Source organism: Agelaius phoeniceus, chromosome 18 (genome assembly GCF_051311805.1).
Source record: "Agelaius phoeniceus isolate bAgePho1 chromosome 18, bAgePho1.hap1, whole genome shotgun sequence".
Taxonomy (NCBI): Eukaryota; Metazoa; Chordata; class Aves; order Passeriformes; family Icteridae; genus Agelaius; species Agelaius phoeniceus.
In genome coordinates this window covers 7,086,810-7,104,088 of record NC_135282.1, presented here as the reverse complement: position 1 = coordinate 7,104,088, position 17,279 = coordinate 7,086,810, and the positions used below count along the sequence as shown (strand labels likewise).

Here is a 17,279-nt window from a genome sequence, read left to right as displayed (position 1 = left end):
TGCCCCACTGGGCCCTGGGCTTGTCCCTGCTCTGGAACAGGCTGGGCTGCCCCACCAGGCCCTGGGCTCACCCCTGCTCTGGAACAGGCTGGGCTGCCCCACTGGGCCCTGGGCTTGTCCCTGCTCTGGAACAGGCTGGGCTGCCCCACTGGGCCCTGGGCTCACCCCTGCTCTGGAACAGGCTGCTGGGCTGCCCCACCGGGCCCTGGGCTCACCCCTGCTCTGGAACTGGCTGCTGGGCTGCCCCACCCAGGCCCTGTGCTTGCCCCTGCTGCTGGGAACCCAGCTATGGGGAGTTCACAGCTGGGCTCCTGTCGCTGGCCGGGGGTCTGTGTACAAATCACAAACGGGACAGGACTGCTGAAGAACGTGCCTTGAGCTGTTTTATTTTCTAGCATCAGTCTCATTACATGGTTATGACAATGGGAAGAGGCCATCAGCTCATATTCTAGACAGCAGACTAAGAACTTAATGTTATGACAATGGGCAGATGCCATCAGCTCATATTCTAGGCAGCAGACTAAGAACTTAATGTTACAACTTACTTTATAAGTTTTTTGACTAATCACACAAGCACAAGTATATTGGGGAGTTCTGGGGAGTTTGCAGCTGGACTCCCACTGAGCAGGGCCATTCGAAGCACAGCCCTCAGTTATGTGTGTTACAAATGCAACGATGCTTGTTGTCAGCCCTGTTGCCAGTGGTGATTAAAATAGAAATTTATAATGCTGGCTGCATTATAAATTATTCTTCCTTGAGGTACCTAAGGGATTGTGAATGTAAAAAAGGAGTGAATGGGAGAGTTGGTGCTGAGTTCAAGAGAGCAAGAAATTCAGGGTGAACCATTTCAACTTGTCATGTGTGAGCTTAAGGTTCATAATTTAATTTGGTGCAAACTGGTGCTACATTAGTGGAAAAGCAGAGAAGCCACAATGGTGTGTGAGTTCAGGAGAGCAAAACTTGGAGTTCAGCAAATGGTTCTCCAGTCAATAGAAGGAGAAATGTGTTTTTCAACACCCGAACTCACAGCATGAACTCATTCATGTTTCTAATGTTGATTGCTCTGAATTAGGGGACTTTCTTGATTCTTGTTACCCTTAGGGTCTTGGTGAGTCACAGAAGATTTTTAAAAAATAACCCTAAACAGTAAGATGTGCTTTTGGGCTATAGGCATCTCCCAGACATGTAGGTACAGAGCACTGTATTCACAGCAGTGTATTGCCAGGGGACTTTTTATTGCTGAGCTAAAAATTCTACTTCTAAAGGATCATTTCTGCTGCAAGGTCTATTTTTTTTTTCAATAGAAAGATGAAATCTTAATATGTCTAAAATATATTCAGCTGTGCCATTAAAATGAAAGGAATTACTAATCAGAAGGGGAAAAAATACCAGAGTCAGCTGGAATGCTGTATACACTACCTTTGTCCTAATCCTCTTTGCCATAAGCAAGGGAATAGTCCCAAAGAGAGCAGCACAGTTACAAGTGAGAGAAAGGCTGCCTGGATTTATCTTGTGTCAGTCATATATCTAAGTTATAATTATCTGGAAGCAGTGCTGTGCCTAGTAACCATTGATAAATAGGACAAGGCTGTCCTGGTTTGGAAGGCTTTAGAAGGATGTGGGATTTTAGAAGCCTGAGAGTGAGGAGCTGCTAAGGTCCCTGGGTAGAGAGAAGTAGCCACAGCTATTTGTAAGTTGTGACACACAGTTTGTTTAGACTGCTGTGAATTGTTGCACAGAGCTGGATTTTTGGTAGAAAACCTGAATTGTACATTACCACTTTTAAAACATAAATGTTTTCACTAATTCTAGGTTCTGAGGATTTTTTTGATGATGGTAAATTCTCAGTTGTCCCATGGAGTTTCTTTCTCCACCTTCCCCAGTGGCTCAGCATAAAAATTCATTTTCAGGAAATGAAGTTTTCTCAGAAAAAGATTGCTCAAAACTCAGTGGTATAAACACTTGAAGTTTCATGCTGATGTAAGGCCTCCATGGGAGTCAGTTCTGCAGCAGAAATGAAAATGGGAGGGAATCCAAAAGGAACCTGCATAAAACAGCAGAAGGCAAGGTGACTCTGGCTTCTCCACAAGTTCTATTGATAGAATAGAGCTCTCCACAAGTTCTAATGATAGAATAGAGCTCTCCACAAGTTCTAATGATAGTCAGGTCATTTGAATGTTCCCTACTATTCTGGCGCACAAGTAAACAGCTCTGCTTGTAATTAAATTACTACTGCTGTGGAGGAATGTAGGCAAAAAGTATTAATGGTTTCTGAATCAATAAATCATGGCCTTAAACATGTTTTATTGATTCTTGTGATGCTTATTTCCCACTCACCTGTCATATCCTAGAAGAGCTTTGAGACAGTAACAGGAGTGACTCTGCTGGCTTTCCATGTAGGATCCACTCAGGATTGTAGTTCTCATGTTTTCACTGTCAGTCTAGAATGTACAATAAAAATTATTTTCCCAAATATAAAATTGGGAAAAATTGGTTCAAATTTTGAACCAATTTGATAAAAATGAATAAACAGCAAAAGCAAACAACACTTGCAGAAATAAAACAAATTAAAACTTAAAGCATGCTGTTACCAGAGGGACCCAAAAATGAATCTGTGACAAAAGTAGTCAGATTTTTGTTTCCTTAATTGGAATGCTTGCAGTGAGTACTTACATAGTTTCATAATCCATAGGTATTTTGGGTTGCATACAGCCAGATTTGCATAACAGACAGATGTTATGTCAGCATTTCAGATATACCCTGAAATGATCCTAATATATAAGTTGCCCCTATCATTTTCTAATGTGCTTTGAGAAAGCTCTAATCCATTTTTTTGTATTTTGTAAATTTTTGGTAAATGCATTGTGCAAAACTTAGAAATACAAAACTCCCTGTGTCATCATTGAGCAGTGCTTAAAAATAGCATTGCCACAAAGTGAAGAATAAACATTTCATTTGTCAGTGCAATGAATGTGTAATATCTGCTCTGAAGAACACAGAGGTAAGAAGGGTTTATTTCTTGCACCTGATCTTGTCTTCACGTCAGGAATAATCCCACTGGAGACAGTGGATTTACGTGCTTACAAAACTGTGTAAAGGCACTTGGAGGGTGTCTGTGGCTTGCCCTCATTATTAAATCTCCTGTTAAAAGGGATCTGACTTTGTAAGGCACTTTGGACTTGTGACTGAGACAAATAGTTAGGTTTGGATTCATAACATAATGAACCTGTGCATAACTTTGCCTCTGTCTGATCCTGCTGTTCTTTTTCTTTGTGACCTGCTTGGTAAGAAGGTACTTTTGTGTTCAAAATGGACTCATTGTTCAAAGTGGACTCATTCAGTGATGTATAAATACTGAAATGTGGGACAGGGCATTCTGCAGCACTATTGCATCTTCAAACCATTCTAGGCTATAATAACTTCATTGTAATTGACTCATGCTAAGGATGATAAAAATGAGGGCTTCTGCTGCTAGCAGATAAATAGCCTGTCCTTTATGTTTGATATATCCTCTCTTCAAACCCTATAAACACCCAAGTACCTCTCCATTCATGGATAGAGAAACAACTTGGCCCTAAAAAGTCTTATAAAAGACAGTCAAGCATTTTGTAAAGCTGCAGAACTAGTCTGATGTAATTTTACATGACAGTGGTTCAGATTCATCTCTGAGGCAATGTATTTTCTTTCACTGTTTGGATATTTTTCCCTATCTCTCCCTTTCTTTACAAGGATTTTGACCATCACTGCCCATGGGTCAACAATTGCATAGGACGGAGGAACTACCGCTATTTTTTTCTCTTCTTGCTGTCCTTAAGTACACACATGGTTGGAGTGTTCACCTTTGGGCTCATCTTTGTCCTGAACCACATGGAAAAGCTGGGAGCAGCTCACACTACCATTACGTATCCTTCCTGTGTGTCTTTCCAGACTCGAGTAACTGAGGAAAATGGGCAAAAATGAACCTGAATATTTCTCCTCCAGGAGCTGGTGGAGCCTTTCCTGATCCCCCACTACTCTCCTCCTGTAAATGCTCAGTGCAGGTTTTCCTCTGTTCCCTTGTACCTGTGTGAGCATGGATTGCTCCAGAAACTGTAGGTGACCCTTTGTCTTTCTCAATCTTTGTGATGACAGCCCAGCAGAAGGATGAGCTGCCTCCTTGAATTTAACTTACAAGCAGGGGTAGCTCTCAACTGCTGTTTGCTGTGTTTAGAACTCTGTTGCTGTGCTTTGGAGCAGAGTTTGCTCTGGAAGTAGCCCCCTGCATGCTGGTGTAACACATGAATTGCTGGCTCTGAGGGCTGATACTGCTCTTGATAGGTTAGTGCAGAATATTCTTTACAAAGTAGAAAGGTAGAGCCAGAATCACTGAGTTCACATTACTTTTTAACCATCTCAAGGGTGAGGACCCAGACTAGGTGCAGATGGACTTTGAGATGGAATTTAGTTAGACTTTGCTAAAGGTGAGGAATACTCTGCACTCATGAGACCCCACCTGGAGTGCTGTACCAACATCAGAAGGATGTGGAGCTGCTGGAACAAGTCCAGAGGAGGCCACAGAGGTGCTCAGAGAGTCCCTCTGCTCTGGAGACTGGCTGGGAGAGTTGATGTTGTTCAGCCTGGAGAAGAAAAGACTGTAGGGAGACCTTAGAGCCCTTTCCAGTGCCTAAAGGGGCTCCAGGGGAGTTGGAGAGGGACTTTGGACAAGGGTCTGGAGTGAAAGGATGAGGGGGAGCAGCTTCAAACTGAAAGAGGGCAAGTTTAGATGAGATATTAGCATAAAATTCTTCACTATGAGGCCCTGGCACAGGTTGCCCAGAAAAGCTGTGGCTGCCCTGGATCCCTGGAAGTGTCCAAGGCCAGGTTGGACAGGGCTTGGAGCAGACTGGGATAATGAAATATGTCCTGACAACAGGGGAGTTGGAACTAGGTGATCTTTAAGGTTCCTTCCAACCCAAACCATTCTGTGACACTGTGACACTCCCCTATTTTTTTTTTCTCCTTTTTACTTTCCCTGTCTTTCACAGACCCTTTTTCCCTTCACTCATGCCAGTTTCTTTAACTCTTGGATACAGAATGGCTGTCATGTGTGTGGCTGGGTTATTCTTTATCCCAGTCATTGGTCTCACTGGCTTCCACATTGTTCTAGTGGCCCGAGGGCGCACCACCAATGAACAGGTAAGAAGCAATCCTTTCTCTGTGTTTGTGGCTTAGGTGTTGAGGTGGGAAGGAAAGTCAGCAAGTCAGCTTGGGTAAAGCTAAAGATGATCCAAATCTTACCAGAAATGCTTTTATTGGAGCTTCTGTGAAGATCTAGGAAGGTTGCCTATTTTTTTCTTTCCAGATTTTTTTTAAATACACTGCAGGCAAAGATTTCCCTTTTTTAGCCACAGAGCATCACCCCAGGCTTATTTATTATTTAAAGTCTACTCATGACCTTGAAATAGGTTTTATGTGGTAAGTACCATCAACCCCAGAAGTTCAAACTTCATGAGTCAGACTGAACAATCCATGAGATTGAGTGAAAGAGAAAGGAAAATATTAAATCATTTGCCCTCTCTCCTGGTATTTTGAGCTCCCCCAGCAAGCCCTCACTGCCCATAATAGGGTCTGAGTGAGCTCTTTGTCTCCCTCTGTGTCTCTCTTGTTCTCATGCATATGAACTCACACACACAGAGTGCTGTTGGACCCAGCTTGCTTTGCTTCTCCAAACCAAGTGCCAACATTTGTGCCAAAAAGCCTGGAAAGTTCCAGTTCCCCTGCAGTTACTCAAATGTCCATGACCCACATCCCTGTGGTTGATGCAGACCGGCATTCATGTGCCCATTAATGGCTTGGTGTGGCTGATAGAGATCAGTGTGATGGGATCAATAACAGGTCCCTGCCACCCCAAGGGCAGTTTGCAGGTGTGGCACTGGTCTCAGCCCTCATCCCAAGGCTCATGAACTCTGTGCATTCCAGTGCCTTACCCTTCCACAGCTCCAGCTCCAAAGTGCCCCTCACATCTGGGTTTTTTTCACTTTTTTCCCCACCATACTTCTTTTCCCTTGTGGTTGGGGTTTATTTCAGATGGCTTTTTGCTGCCCTTGCCCCCATGGGTGCTCTGCAGCTCCCACTGAGCAGTTTTGGCTGTCCTGGGGGCTGATGGCTCCATGCTGTGGAGCTGTCTGGCTCCTGGGCAGGCTGTGAGCGATGAAAACATCTGTCTGAGGCCAGGCCCTTGTAAACTGAGATGACATTGTCTCCATCCCACAAGAGACAATAAAAACTCTTATCCAGAAGAGTGTGGGAGGTTTACATAAGCAAGGAATCTGAAGTCATCCTGAACAGTTGCCTAACATGGCCTTTGAACAAAGCAAGCTTCCATAGCTGTCATCTTCAAATGCTTTTCTCTGTCCTGCTCAGAATCATCTGCTCTTCATTTTAAAATTAATTTTGGCCAAGTATTAGATTTGATAGTGCTAACAATAGTAGCATGAAATACAGGGCATTTTGGTTTCACAGCCCAAATTGTATTTTGCCTTAGGCTTGTCTTTGTGCAGTGATATAAACTCTCCATGAAAATTCTAGGCTGGAAAAGAAGGAACAATTTAACTTTAAAAAATGTTAAATTTAACTTCATATGTTTGTGGCTGCACTAGAATTTAGAAAGGTTGAGTATTTTTCCGTGATCGAAATAACCATTGGAAAATGTATCCTAGCTTGGTTTGGTTTCCTGAGCTACCAAACCACTTGAGATTTATTACATCTTCCCATGCCATTTTGAAAATTAAATATAATCTGGTCCTAATTTCTGCTTAGTCATATGTAGAGGTTATCTGTAACTGAAGGATGGATGTTCCCAGCCCTGAGGTCCTTTCAGAGGAAGCATATCTAAGTAATTAGAGCACCAGACCAGGAGAGATGGATATGAGATCTGCTCCTGGCTTTGCCACTGTTCTAAAACATTCTCTTTTCTCCTGCAGTCTCAGTGCTGATTCTCTTTTCTCACACTGGTAGTTATCTACTGTCAGCTTTGCAGTTGCAATATGCTCAGCTTATCTTGTTCTCTTTTCCCAGTACATTTTATAGGCCAGTGGTACAGACATTTTTGGTTTTTTTCTGTAAATTTTTGGTATTTATTCATTCTGGAGTTTGTAAGTTCTAAGCATTCATAGTAGGCAGACTGTGATTGAAAAGTGCATAGTGGCTGGGTTTAGATGTTTACTGAGCTTTCTGAATGCCTCTGAAATTCTTTTATGGAATGAAAATAACCCATAACCCAACATCTGCTCATATCCTGGTATTTTTAGTTTCTGAATAGAGTAAATAAATACCCTTCCTTCTTAGACTGCTTTCTAGCAGTGATTTTCAAACTACTTTAGAAACCAAACTGATATAATTAGTACTGTAATCTGTGAGTTGGAGAAATTTTATTTTCATACTGTGTTTGAAATACAGAGATATGAAATGCTTTGCCAGCATCTGGCAGAAGTCAGTGTGAGCCTAGGATTGAATGCAGACATGCCAAATGTCCCAGACCCCTGTTTTCATCAAAAGGTTGCTCTTCCAAATCTCAGAACTTCCAGCCTCTCTCTCTTGGCCTTTTAAAGAGCTTTATGTTATATCAACAAGGCCAGCATAATATATTGCAGAATCATTTAATTGTTGTTATTTTATGTGCAAGTTATTAAAGTATTTCTGGTGCTGTGTAAACTTGTTGCTAGATCAGAACTATGAGCTGATTAAAATGCTTTACTTGCAAACAACAACAACAGTAATGCTTTTAATGGCAACCACTATTAATCTCCCTGGCTTTATTGGTGTTTATCCCCATATGGTGACTTTTGAGCATGTGCCTGTAGAGTACAAACTCTTTATAATGCTTATGAAGCCTTGAATGGATCTCGCCAGTCTAATGAGGCTTGGCTTTTATTAAACCTGCTCATTTACAAGCAAACATTGTAATCACCAGGGAGTTCCTGGCACCCTCCCACATAAGGCAGTGGTTTGTACTGATTGCTGCTCAGGATGAGATCTGAGAGAGAGGAAACATTGCTCTCATCCAGCATTTGGGAACATTGATTCGACTTTGCTGTTGGTTTGGAGGGGACTTGCCAAGGCAGAGGAGGGGAAGTGATGGGAATGAAAGAGACCCAAACAGGATGTCTGGCTGGGAGCAGACAGAAATCCAGTGCAGGAGCAGCATGGAGAGGTGAACACATCACTTTGAAATCCAGTCCTATTTAGCAATGTCCTTTTGGGAAGGATCTTGAGTGGAGTGCCTCCTAGCTGGAATTAGCTGACAGAGGTGGTGTGTTAGAGCTGGAGTGAAAAAGTGCAGCATTCAAAGAAAAATGATCTGTTTGGGAAGGACAGAAGGGTCAGACTTGTTCTTGGCTTTCTGAGGCTTGGATGATGACTTTTATATAACCAGGGGTTTGAGCACTGTCCTGAACATGTTTCCAGGTGACAGGGAAATTCCGTGGGGGAGTGAATCCTTTTACCCGCGGATGCTGTGGAAACGTGGAACATGTGCTCTGCAGCCCCTTGGCTCCCAGGTAAGAGAAATGCTCTCAGCTGCAATGAGGGAGCAAGAGTCCCTGTTGGGCCAGGGGGAGAAATGTGCTTGGCTGGGCTCACAAGCCAAGGATCATTGATGGAATAAGAGGAAAGCAAAGCAAAACAGTCCTGAAGGTAGAGCTCTGTGATAGCTGCTTCCCTGTTGCACGGCTGTAACCTGTAATTTACCACCCGAATCCCAGTAATAGTTTTTTTGAATGAGCTTGTCAAATTATGTCAAGCTCATACCCTTGTCTTCACCAGCTTATTTATCCAGTGGATTTCAGTAACAAGGTAAATATCCATATGTTATCATATTCCCCACACTACTTCTTGCATGGTACAGGCAACGTCCAGTCTGCTGGGGAAAAGGAAGGAAGCTAAAATCAGCCTTTCTCCTTAAGACTTAAATCTAATTTAAGGCTGCTGTGGTTTTCAATCTCACTGGCACTTTCATTATCATAAAACAGATTATCAATGAGATCTACATCACGAAACTTGAGATTTTATTTATGGCTTTCTATTTTTGGGGAAATAGATTTATCGTTTCACATTTTGAAATCAGGATCTTAATGCAGTAGATCAGATGGACTATAAATAATTCTAGGTGCTGAGCTGTCCAGCCTGCAAACATGTTCATAATCTTACTACAAGACTTATTTGAGCCTTTTTAGGGTGTTGAACAATTCCAGACCCTGACACTGTTACTGCCTTTTTCCCCCCTTTGTTATACAACAAATAATTTCTAAAGGACTGTTACTTGTGTTAAGGACATTGGAGTAGCTGCTTCTCAAACCTTCCAAAACATGAAAGTCAGGTCAAGGTGGATGAGAAGAGCTGGGTATTAAATGCTGTGAGACACTTGTGTTAAGAGAGGGGTTGTGAGTACCATCATCATGGATATTCACAGAATTGTAACAAGCAGAACATTGGTGTTTTTTGAAGACCTGTTCAGATTGTTCTGTATATTGAAGGTCCCCAAGCCATCACTACTAGAATGTCCTGTTCACTACATAAAACAAGAAAGCTGGTGTGTGTATTGATATTTAGGCATTGTAAAGACACTGGGCACTTAGAGAATTCTATTCCACTGGAGGGAAATTAGATATCTAAAATCAGCCATTTCCTCTTAGATTTTTTGCTTCCTATAGACTTGGCAGTCTCTTTTACCTCCATTTATTTGAACACTAAACATGCTACAGAAACAAGTCACCATGTGGTAAGTTAGAACTGGCAGCACATCATCTTCTCCATGGTAACTCCCCATGTGCTGGGTCTTGTTCCCCAGTCACTGACTCCCACCACAGGGCAGCTGTTTCATGTTAACTGGGATGATGTAGTCAGTCACTTCTGTTGGTGGCAGGCCTCTCTTGCTCTCTTCGTGCTCTTGTCCATTAGTGTTTAAAAAATTGCTGATTTTTTCAATGCATCTTCTCCTTTCGCTCACTAATTACTGGGGTTTTTTTATTGCTGCTTAATTATTACATGCACTGAAATAAATTGAGATTCTTACCTAGATTCTGACACATTCTTAAATCATAACCTGGAAGTGGGAAGATTTTTAAGCCTTGTTCTTAGGTTACTGTTTATTTTAATGATGAGTGTTGCACAATTCATCAGGTATGTGGTTGAGCCCAAGAAGAAGCAGGCTGTGAGTGTGAAGCCTCCTTTCCTGAGACCAGACTTGTCCGAGCGACAGATCACGGTGAAGATCAGCGACAACGGCATCCAAGCCAACCTCAACCGCAGCAAGGTGAGGGAATCTCCAAGCTCTGCTTTTGGAGGGCAGGGATTGAGCATTATCAAGCCTGGGAATGAGTCTGTCATTGACAAATCTCTCTGAGATGATGCAGAAACTAGAGTTTGTGTCCTTGTCATGTACTTCATGCTCTGAAAGTAATGCAGGTTCAGTAACAGCAGCTCTTGATCCAGTAACAGGCAGCTCTAGCATGGAATCCCTCTGGGCTTCTTTTGGAAGAGTTGCCTGTTCTTTGCAGAAGTTAATTTCTGTCCCAAGAGCTGTCACCTCTTGGTGTTAAAATTAATTTTAATGAACCCTTGTACCACCAGACCAGGTCAGCTGTTCTATTTCAGAGAACGCTCTGAGCTTCCAGGCTGCAGGAAGGCTTGTGGTCAAGGGCAAGGAATATTGACTCAGAAGCTGAGTTCTCTTTTCAGTTTCTCCTGTCATGAATAATAAAGAAGGATTTATTTAGTCCCATAAAAAGTGGGATTCAAACGAAGCCAACTTGCAAGATTTTTGTGGATTGTTACTTCCTTTGGAATAGTTACTTGCTGAGAGCTACCTGGAAAGTGGCTGAAAAATGCTAGAAAGCACTATTGTCTTCTACCACATATTAATTAGCATGATGATTATAGTACTTAGCCTGCCAAGTAGACCAGGATAGTGCATTTAAAATTCTACTGGCTGGTTATGACAATGCTAATTTTACATGTGGCAGTCCTTGCCTGCAGTGAATGCTAAATCCTGTTTTTCATTATAGGTATGGGTAGTTCTGGTTCTTTGGTACATCCAGCACTCTGCCACATGCTGTTATTTAACCAAGTTTCATGTAACGATTGATTTTTTTTGGATCTTTTCCAGTCTAAAATCAGCCTGGAAGGTCTGGAGGATAAGAGTATGGATGTACAACCACCTCTCCCACCCAAAGGAGATCCAAGCAAGTACTCTGAGCTGAAAGGGCAGCTGGGCACCAGTGAAGGTATAGTTGCATGATCAGTGTTTTATTTTTAAGAAACTATTTTAGCCTCTTTGAAATGTTTCTTGTATTCTTTCAAAACATGGGATCTGGGTGAAGGACTTTTTCCTATTTATAATATTTCCAGACTAGGAGAATTAACAGCAGGAAAAGGAGAGAAAAGCTGGCTTGAAGTGGCTTATTCAAGCCTAGGTTTAATTTTTCATGTCAGTTTTGCAGAGTTTATAAACTCTTTTAAACCCTTTCTTAAATCAATTTTTAAATTAAAAATGTCTAAGGAATCTAAGGAATCAGAAATATTAGCATGAAATTCTTAGGCATTACAAACTGAATTATTTCATTCGTAAAAATGTGAACTTTATGCTTTGATACTATTAAAAAAAACTTTTTTTTTTTTTTTTTCAGACAGAACTAGTAGCTGAATCCAACCCAAATATTTAGTATTTCAAATTAGGCAAAATTTCTACTCACCAAAACATGTCACCCCATTCAATATATTGTCTCTTGTTTCTTCTTCTCTGTAGAAGGCTGATGTGTTAGCAATGTGCTGTTACTGCCATAGGGACCCCATTGATTTTGGTGGAATGCTACACAAAGTACAGCAAGTTCTATTCTCTCCAGAACATCTGTTTGCAGAGCACGATGGATGGCAATGAATCACAGCTGACAGCTTTCTGTCCACATACATTTTAATAGAAAGTCCTTTTTTTTCCTTTTGCAGAAGGTGGCCTCTCACCCAAACTGATCAGCCCTCCCACTCCTGCCATGTACAAATACCGACCAGCTTTCAGCAACAATCCCAAAGTCCACTACCACGCCACGGCCGAGCAGGTGAGCGCGCCCCGAGTTTCTGCCCCAGCTAGCGCAGGCAGTGTGGAGCTGAGGAGGAACTCACTGCAGGGCTCCAGTGAGGGCCAGAGTGGAAAAGTAAATAACAAAGCTTGGCACTGTTGTGTGACAGTGTATTATTTTCACTGTGCTCCTATGGAAACATGTCTGGTTCCACAGCTTCCCCCTGCTGACACGTCTGTCCCTCTGCCAGGCTGCGCTGCCGCTGCTCCGGTGTCTCGGTGTCATCCTGGGGTGCTGAGAAGTGTCACCTCCCATTGGCTTCTCCTGGCAGAGGTGCCACCTCACATTCCCTTCAGAGGGAGCTGGGCATGCTGAGTGCTTCTCTGGATCAGACCCTTTGGCCAACACTCAGTGTACTCACTGATTCCTTAAGATGTCAGCTTGCAAAATAGAAAGAACTTTTAAAGCATCCCAAGGGATATTTTAGTGAAAATTAACAGAGGACTCCTCACATTTGACCTTCCTTAGCACCTATTCAGTGCATTTGGGTTATATGGAAAAAAAAACACCTTTCTAACTCTTGGCATCATTTTCACCCGTCAAGAAAACTGAGGTCCAAACAGTGAGACAGATTTGCTGTGGAATTTTGACAGTTTATTCTTTTGCTTAGAAGTTATGAAACTTATTTCTCATGGATTTATTGCAAATATTCCTTGGCCCCTGGGACCTGAGAACAGCATTTGGAAAATCACTGGTCTAACTTGTATATTTGCAAAATGTATCCAAGTCTTCATGCACCAGTGGAGACACCCTTAAAAAACACATACCACACACAGTGCAGTTTTCTCAAAATTAATTTCATCAGGTCCTTCAGTATCACCCCTGGAATAACAAGAAGGGGGTTATAGGAAGGAGTATTACGAAAGAAGTAAGGAAAGGAAAATATGGTAGATAAAAACAATTGACTGTTGCAACACTGTAATAAGACAGAATGTTCTTTAAATGGGGAGGAAAGCTTTTCCTGAATCTTTCTCATTTTGAAAAGAAAGATGGTGATGGATAGTGGAATTGCAGCTTTGACCAAGTGTAAGTTTTAGTCTTACTGCAGTAATGGTAAATCTCATTCTCTGGATTTGTCCACTTAATGAAGAAACAAGTGGCTTATGAGAGGGAACACAAGAACAGTGTGTTCACTGTATCCAAAAAGTTTAATATCCTATCATTTTCATTTTATTACATGAAAAATGGCTTGACATCCAGTTCAAAATAGTCTATTTACAGGCATCATCTAGCAATTTTGAGCTGTGGAAGGCACAGCATTCTGAGTCATAATGCCAAAAGTCAGAGAGCCAAGGAAGGTGGGCTTGTTGTGTTCATTCAGGGCACAGCCAGAGATGCAATATAGATACAGGGCAGGTTCTGATTAGGCCAGGGGACTGGCCAGTGCTGTGAAGTGATAACAGGGAACAGTGCCTTCACTCTGAGGGTTGCTGTTTCAATCCTACCCCAAAACAGTGTGCTTGCTCTTGCTGGCTGGTGTGCAAGCCCTGGGGCCTTGTTCAGTTTTATAGTAGTCACAACTCTCTAGTAGTCAGCTGGGAGTATCATAAAACGGGGTTCACGTGGTGAGCTGATAGGAGGGCATGGATTTGTCTGCCAAGCCTAAGTAGGAGGTACAGAGGGAAAGAGACTGGGCTGCCTGAGGAATGCCATGGTGTCTGTTCTGTATCAGTTCTTCAGCCTGTCAGTGTAATTCTGCTTTTGAGCAGTGAAAGCTGCTAGGAGAGAGGCATTGGGACACAAGGATAAGTAGCACAAATATACTTAAAAGCTACGTCATTGCTCTCATCCTCCTTTACAGGCTCTCACTTGGTCTCCTTTTTCCAGAGAAGGCCAAATTTAGCACCATGCTCTAGAAGAGACTGAGCTGTTTTGCATATTTCTCTATCTTCTAGCTGAAAGGAAAAAGCTTTTTAAAAACATCCACAATAAACCAGGGGTTTGTCATTCAGTTTATTCTTTTCAATAGCTTTCCTTTAAAAGAAACTAAAGAACAAGCTGTGCCAACTGCATTTCTGATTAAATATGTGACTGATAATAACTCTTTGTTTGCACAGCCAGTGTAGCAAATTTATTGTGGATTATGGAAACTCTTCCTTAAAAATAACAGTGAAAACTATTTGCTTAGCACAGAATGGCATTTTAAGTGAACAGAACTCTGAGCAATTTTCACAGAGTAAAACAAAGTGAAATCCTGTCTGGTTTTGGAGCACATAAATAAACTATGGGCTTTGTTTCCTTTTCTGATGTGACTACTTTCTCCTACACAGGCAATAAAAAAGAGAAAATTGCTTCATTTCATTGTCTAAATGGTGGGAAGGAGCCTCTTGGCTTTAATTAAGGTTAAGTGCCTAATTTTGAAGACCTATGACCAGAAATTCAGAATTACTGAATATTCATAGTGCAGAGTAGAGTGGATAAGAGTGTGCTGGTCCCCAGTGTGTTGAAATGAAGCTCAAAATATTTCTGTCTCAGCACACAAGACCAGACATCCCTCAACTCAAGAGCTATTTGTAGAAAACGTGAAGTGCAGTGCTTTTTCCAAGGGCAGTATTATCAGATAACAACCTGATTTACCTTGACTGAGACTTGAGTCTCTGCCTAGGTCTCATTCAGTGTTTTCAGTGTCCATGTCTTAACTTACTTTTTACTGTCAGTATTATTTAGCACTTACTATGAACAACTCCTCCTTGCTTCTAAGGTGCTAATCCATATGTTGAACAGGAGTCAGGAGATTTTCGTGCAATGAACCTGGGCTGACAGTCAGAGGGAAGACCTTCAGCTCTGTCCTTCCCATGCACTTACCAAGAGAGAAAACCTGTACTTACATGTCACTGGCTTCTGTTTCTCACACTCACCTCTGTTTTAGATCACCTTGCAGGAGGGACACAGTCAAGGGGCTCTGATAGAAGAGGATGGCAGGAGCCTTGATTACCAGTCCGAACCCAGCTTGGACATCCCCAGCTACCGGAAGAGCTCCCTCCACAAGACCTATCAGTCTTCCCCACTCCAGATAGATTCCTTTGCCATCAATTCACGATCCCTGAGCCTGAAATCTGCTGGCAGGAGAGGGACAGACAAAGTGCCCCTTCATCCAATAAAGTCCGAAGGAGCGGCTTCCACCCCTTACAAAAGCATCTTTTCTCCCAATTCCCTGTCAAACAGAAATGGGAGTCTTTCCTATGACAGTTTGCTGAACCCCATGTCTCCCTCGGGGAGGAAGTGCATTGCCCATTCTGCAGTCAGCTCTGTTGGGTACCACTCCCCATATTTGTCAGCCAAAATGTGCCACCTCCGGGGCAGCGAGCTGCAGCGCCAGCCCCCGCAGAGCTTCAGCCCGGTGCTGGGCAGCCCGGCCCCGCATCAGCGAGACCCCTCCCCAGTGCGCTATGATAACCTCTCCAAGACAATTATGGCATCCATCCAGGAAAGGAAAGAGATGGAAGAGAGGGAGAAGCTCCTCCACTCGCACCCTGACTCGGTGTTTGCAGACTCAGGTGTCTATGACACGCCCAGCTCCTACAGCCTTCAGCAAGTGAGCACGCTCTCGGAAGACCCGCGCAGCATGGCCATGAGATACGGATCCAGGGACAATCTGATGGCTGCCAGCAGCTTTAGCACAAGGAACCCTATCCTGCAGTCCTCAGTGTCTTCACTCTCAAGTGCAATGACAAGAGCCCCAAGGACTTCCACAACCTCTCTGCAAGCTGATTTAGCCAATAATAATGTGCAGTCCCATCAAGCACTACAGGGCAGGGTGAGCAATGGCTCCTACAAATCCCCAGGCCACCAGGTCCCATCGTCCCCCACAGGGATGCCTAGGTCACCCTCTTACGGAGGCCCGAAGGCTGTGTCGTTTGTAAACACTGTGGAAATCACAGAGGTGCAGTCAGTGGGAGCACAGAGGTATGTACTGCTTGAGGGGCTGAGAGCACTGGGAATCTGCTTGTGAGCAAGGGCTGGAGCTGCGCTGCGCTGGAGGCACACACTGAGGAGGTGTTTGCTGTGGGCCATGATGGTGGGAGGTTTGTGGGTGCTCTTCAGTTCTGTCACACCCCCACAGCAACCTCATCATGACAAAATGTTTGCACTTCTGCTGTACCTTGAACTGCAGGTGGTCAGTTTTGCTGTAAATTCATAGTTATATGGTCATAGTCATAGCTGAACTAGGGAATTATTTCCAAGGTGTGAGGCAGATTATTCCTTCCCTTAAGCACAAAAGGGTGGAACTGTTCTACTTTGCAGTCTGCTGACCCAGACATTGTGTGGGTACAGAGGCAGAGCTGCCATCCTACTTGTGCAACATACCCTCCACTGAGGGAAACAGGCTGAGATCCTGTTGCTTGGCATAGAGAGCTCTGTATTTAGCAGTGTTGAGTGTCCATAGTACAGAACTGCTGATAAAAGCACAGAGCTTCATGATATTACCTTAAGGCCTTGCTGCTTCCTTCCTTTGTGTGAGAAAGCATGGAGAGAAAGGATTTGCTGTGCTGAAAGCCTCAGTAACTGCCACCTGAGCAAGATGCTCAGCTGCAGCTTCTGCATGTGCTTCTGTTTTCCTTCTGGAAGCCATGGAGCTTGCAAAGCTTGAAAAGATCATGATCCTGCTGAGGATGCAGTATTTCAGCTTAGTTGGGTCCTTGAGGGCAGCTCTTCAGAAATATCTTAAGTTTCCTTTGTCTCTGGTACTGATTGTGCTATGCTGGCCTCTGGTTTAGAACCCAGGTTTCTCTCTCCCGTTATCCAACAGTTTTGGAAAACTTACGGAAATGTGGAAGAGCTATTTCTGTAGATCTCCTGAAGTTAAGTGCAAACAAGTTGTTTCAGAGATGAGCAACAAAGTTTTGTTTACCTGGATATTTAACTGGGAAATGTTTTTTCTGAGAATTTGTTTCTGCTTTTAAAACACAGTTTGGCTTAAGGTCAGTGGTGAGCAGTGGTAACAGTTAAACTGTCCTGCATCCTACAAATGCCTATGCAATTAGTTTGGAACAACAAAGCATTTAAGCAAGTAATTAAATTAACAAATATTACTCAGGCGTGGTCCACTAACCTAATGGCCAAATTAATTCTCTCATTTCAGTGGCTTTTCATCAAATGCACTGGCTTCAACCAGCTTGCTCCCAGGCTTGAATATTTTGCAATGCTGGGAACTCAGGGTGACAGGGG

The 17,279-nt window shown here is 43.0% G+C and overlaps 1 protein-coding gene across 5 annotated transcripts in view; it reads left to right on the top strand.

The window, feature by feature from the left end:
* The window catches only part of ZDHHC8 (zDHHC palmitoyltransferase 8), a 119,063-nt gene that overhangs the window by 95,358 nt on the left and 6,426 nt on the right, over positions 1-17,279 (top strand). For all 5 annotated transcript variants that reach the window (XR_013184684.1, XR_013184683.1, XR_013184685.1 and 2 more), the window contains exons 4-10: positions 3,730-3,902; positions 5,073-5,175; positions 8,446-8,537; positions 10,159-10,291; positions 11,144-11,261; positions 11,980-12,089; positions 14,980-16,016. Coding sequence is in view for 2 of the 5 variants with exons in the window: in XM_077188026.1 (XP_077044141.1) it covers positions 3,730-3,902; positions 5,073-5,175; positions 8,446-8,537; positions 10,159-10,291; positions 11,144-11,261; positions 11,980-12,089; positions 14,980-16,016 (1,766 nt within the window). In the remaining 3 variants the exon portion in view is untranslated. The remainder of the gene's footprint in view (positions 1-3,729; positions 3,903-5,072; positions 5,176-8,445; positions 8,538-10,158; positions 10,292-11,143; positions 11,262-11,979; positions 12,090-14,979; positions 16,017-17,279) is intronic.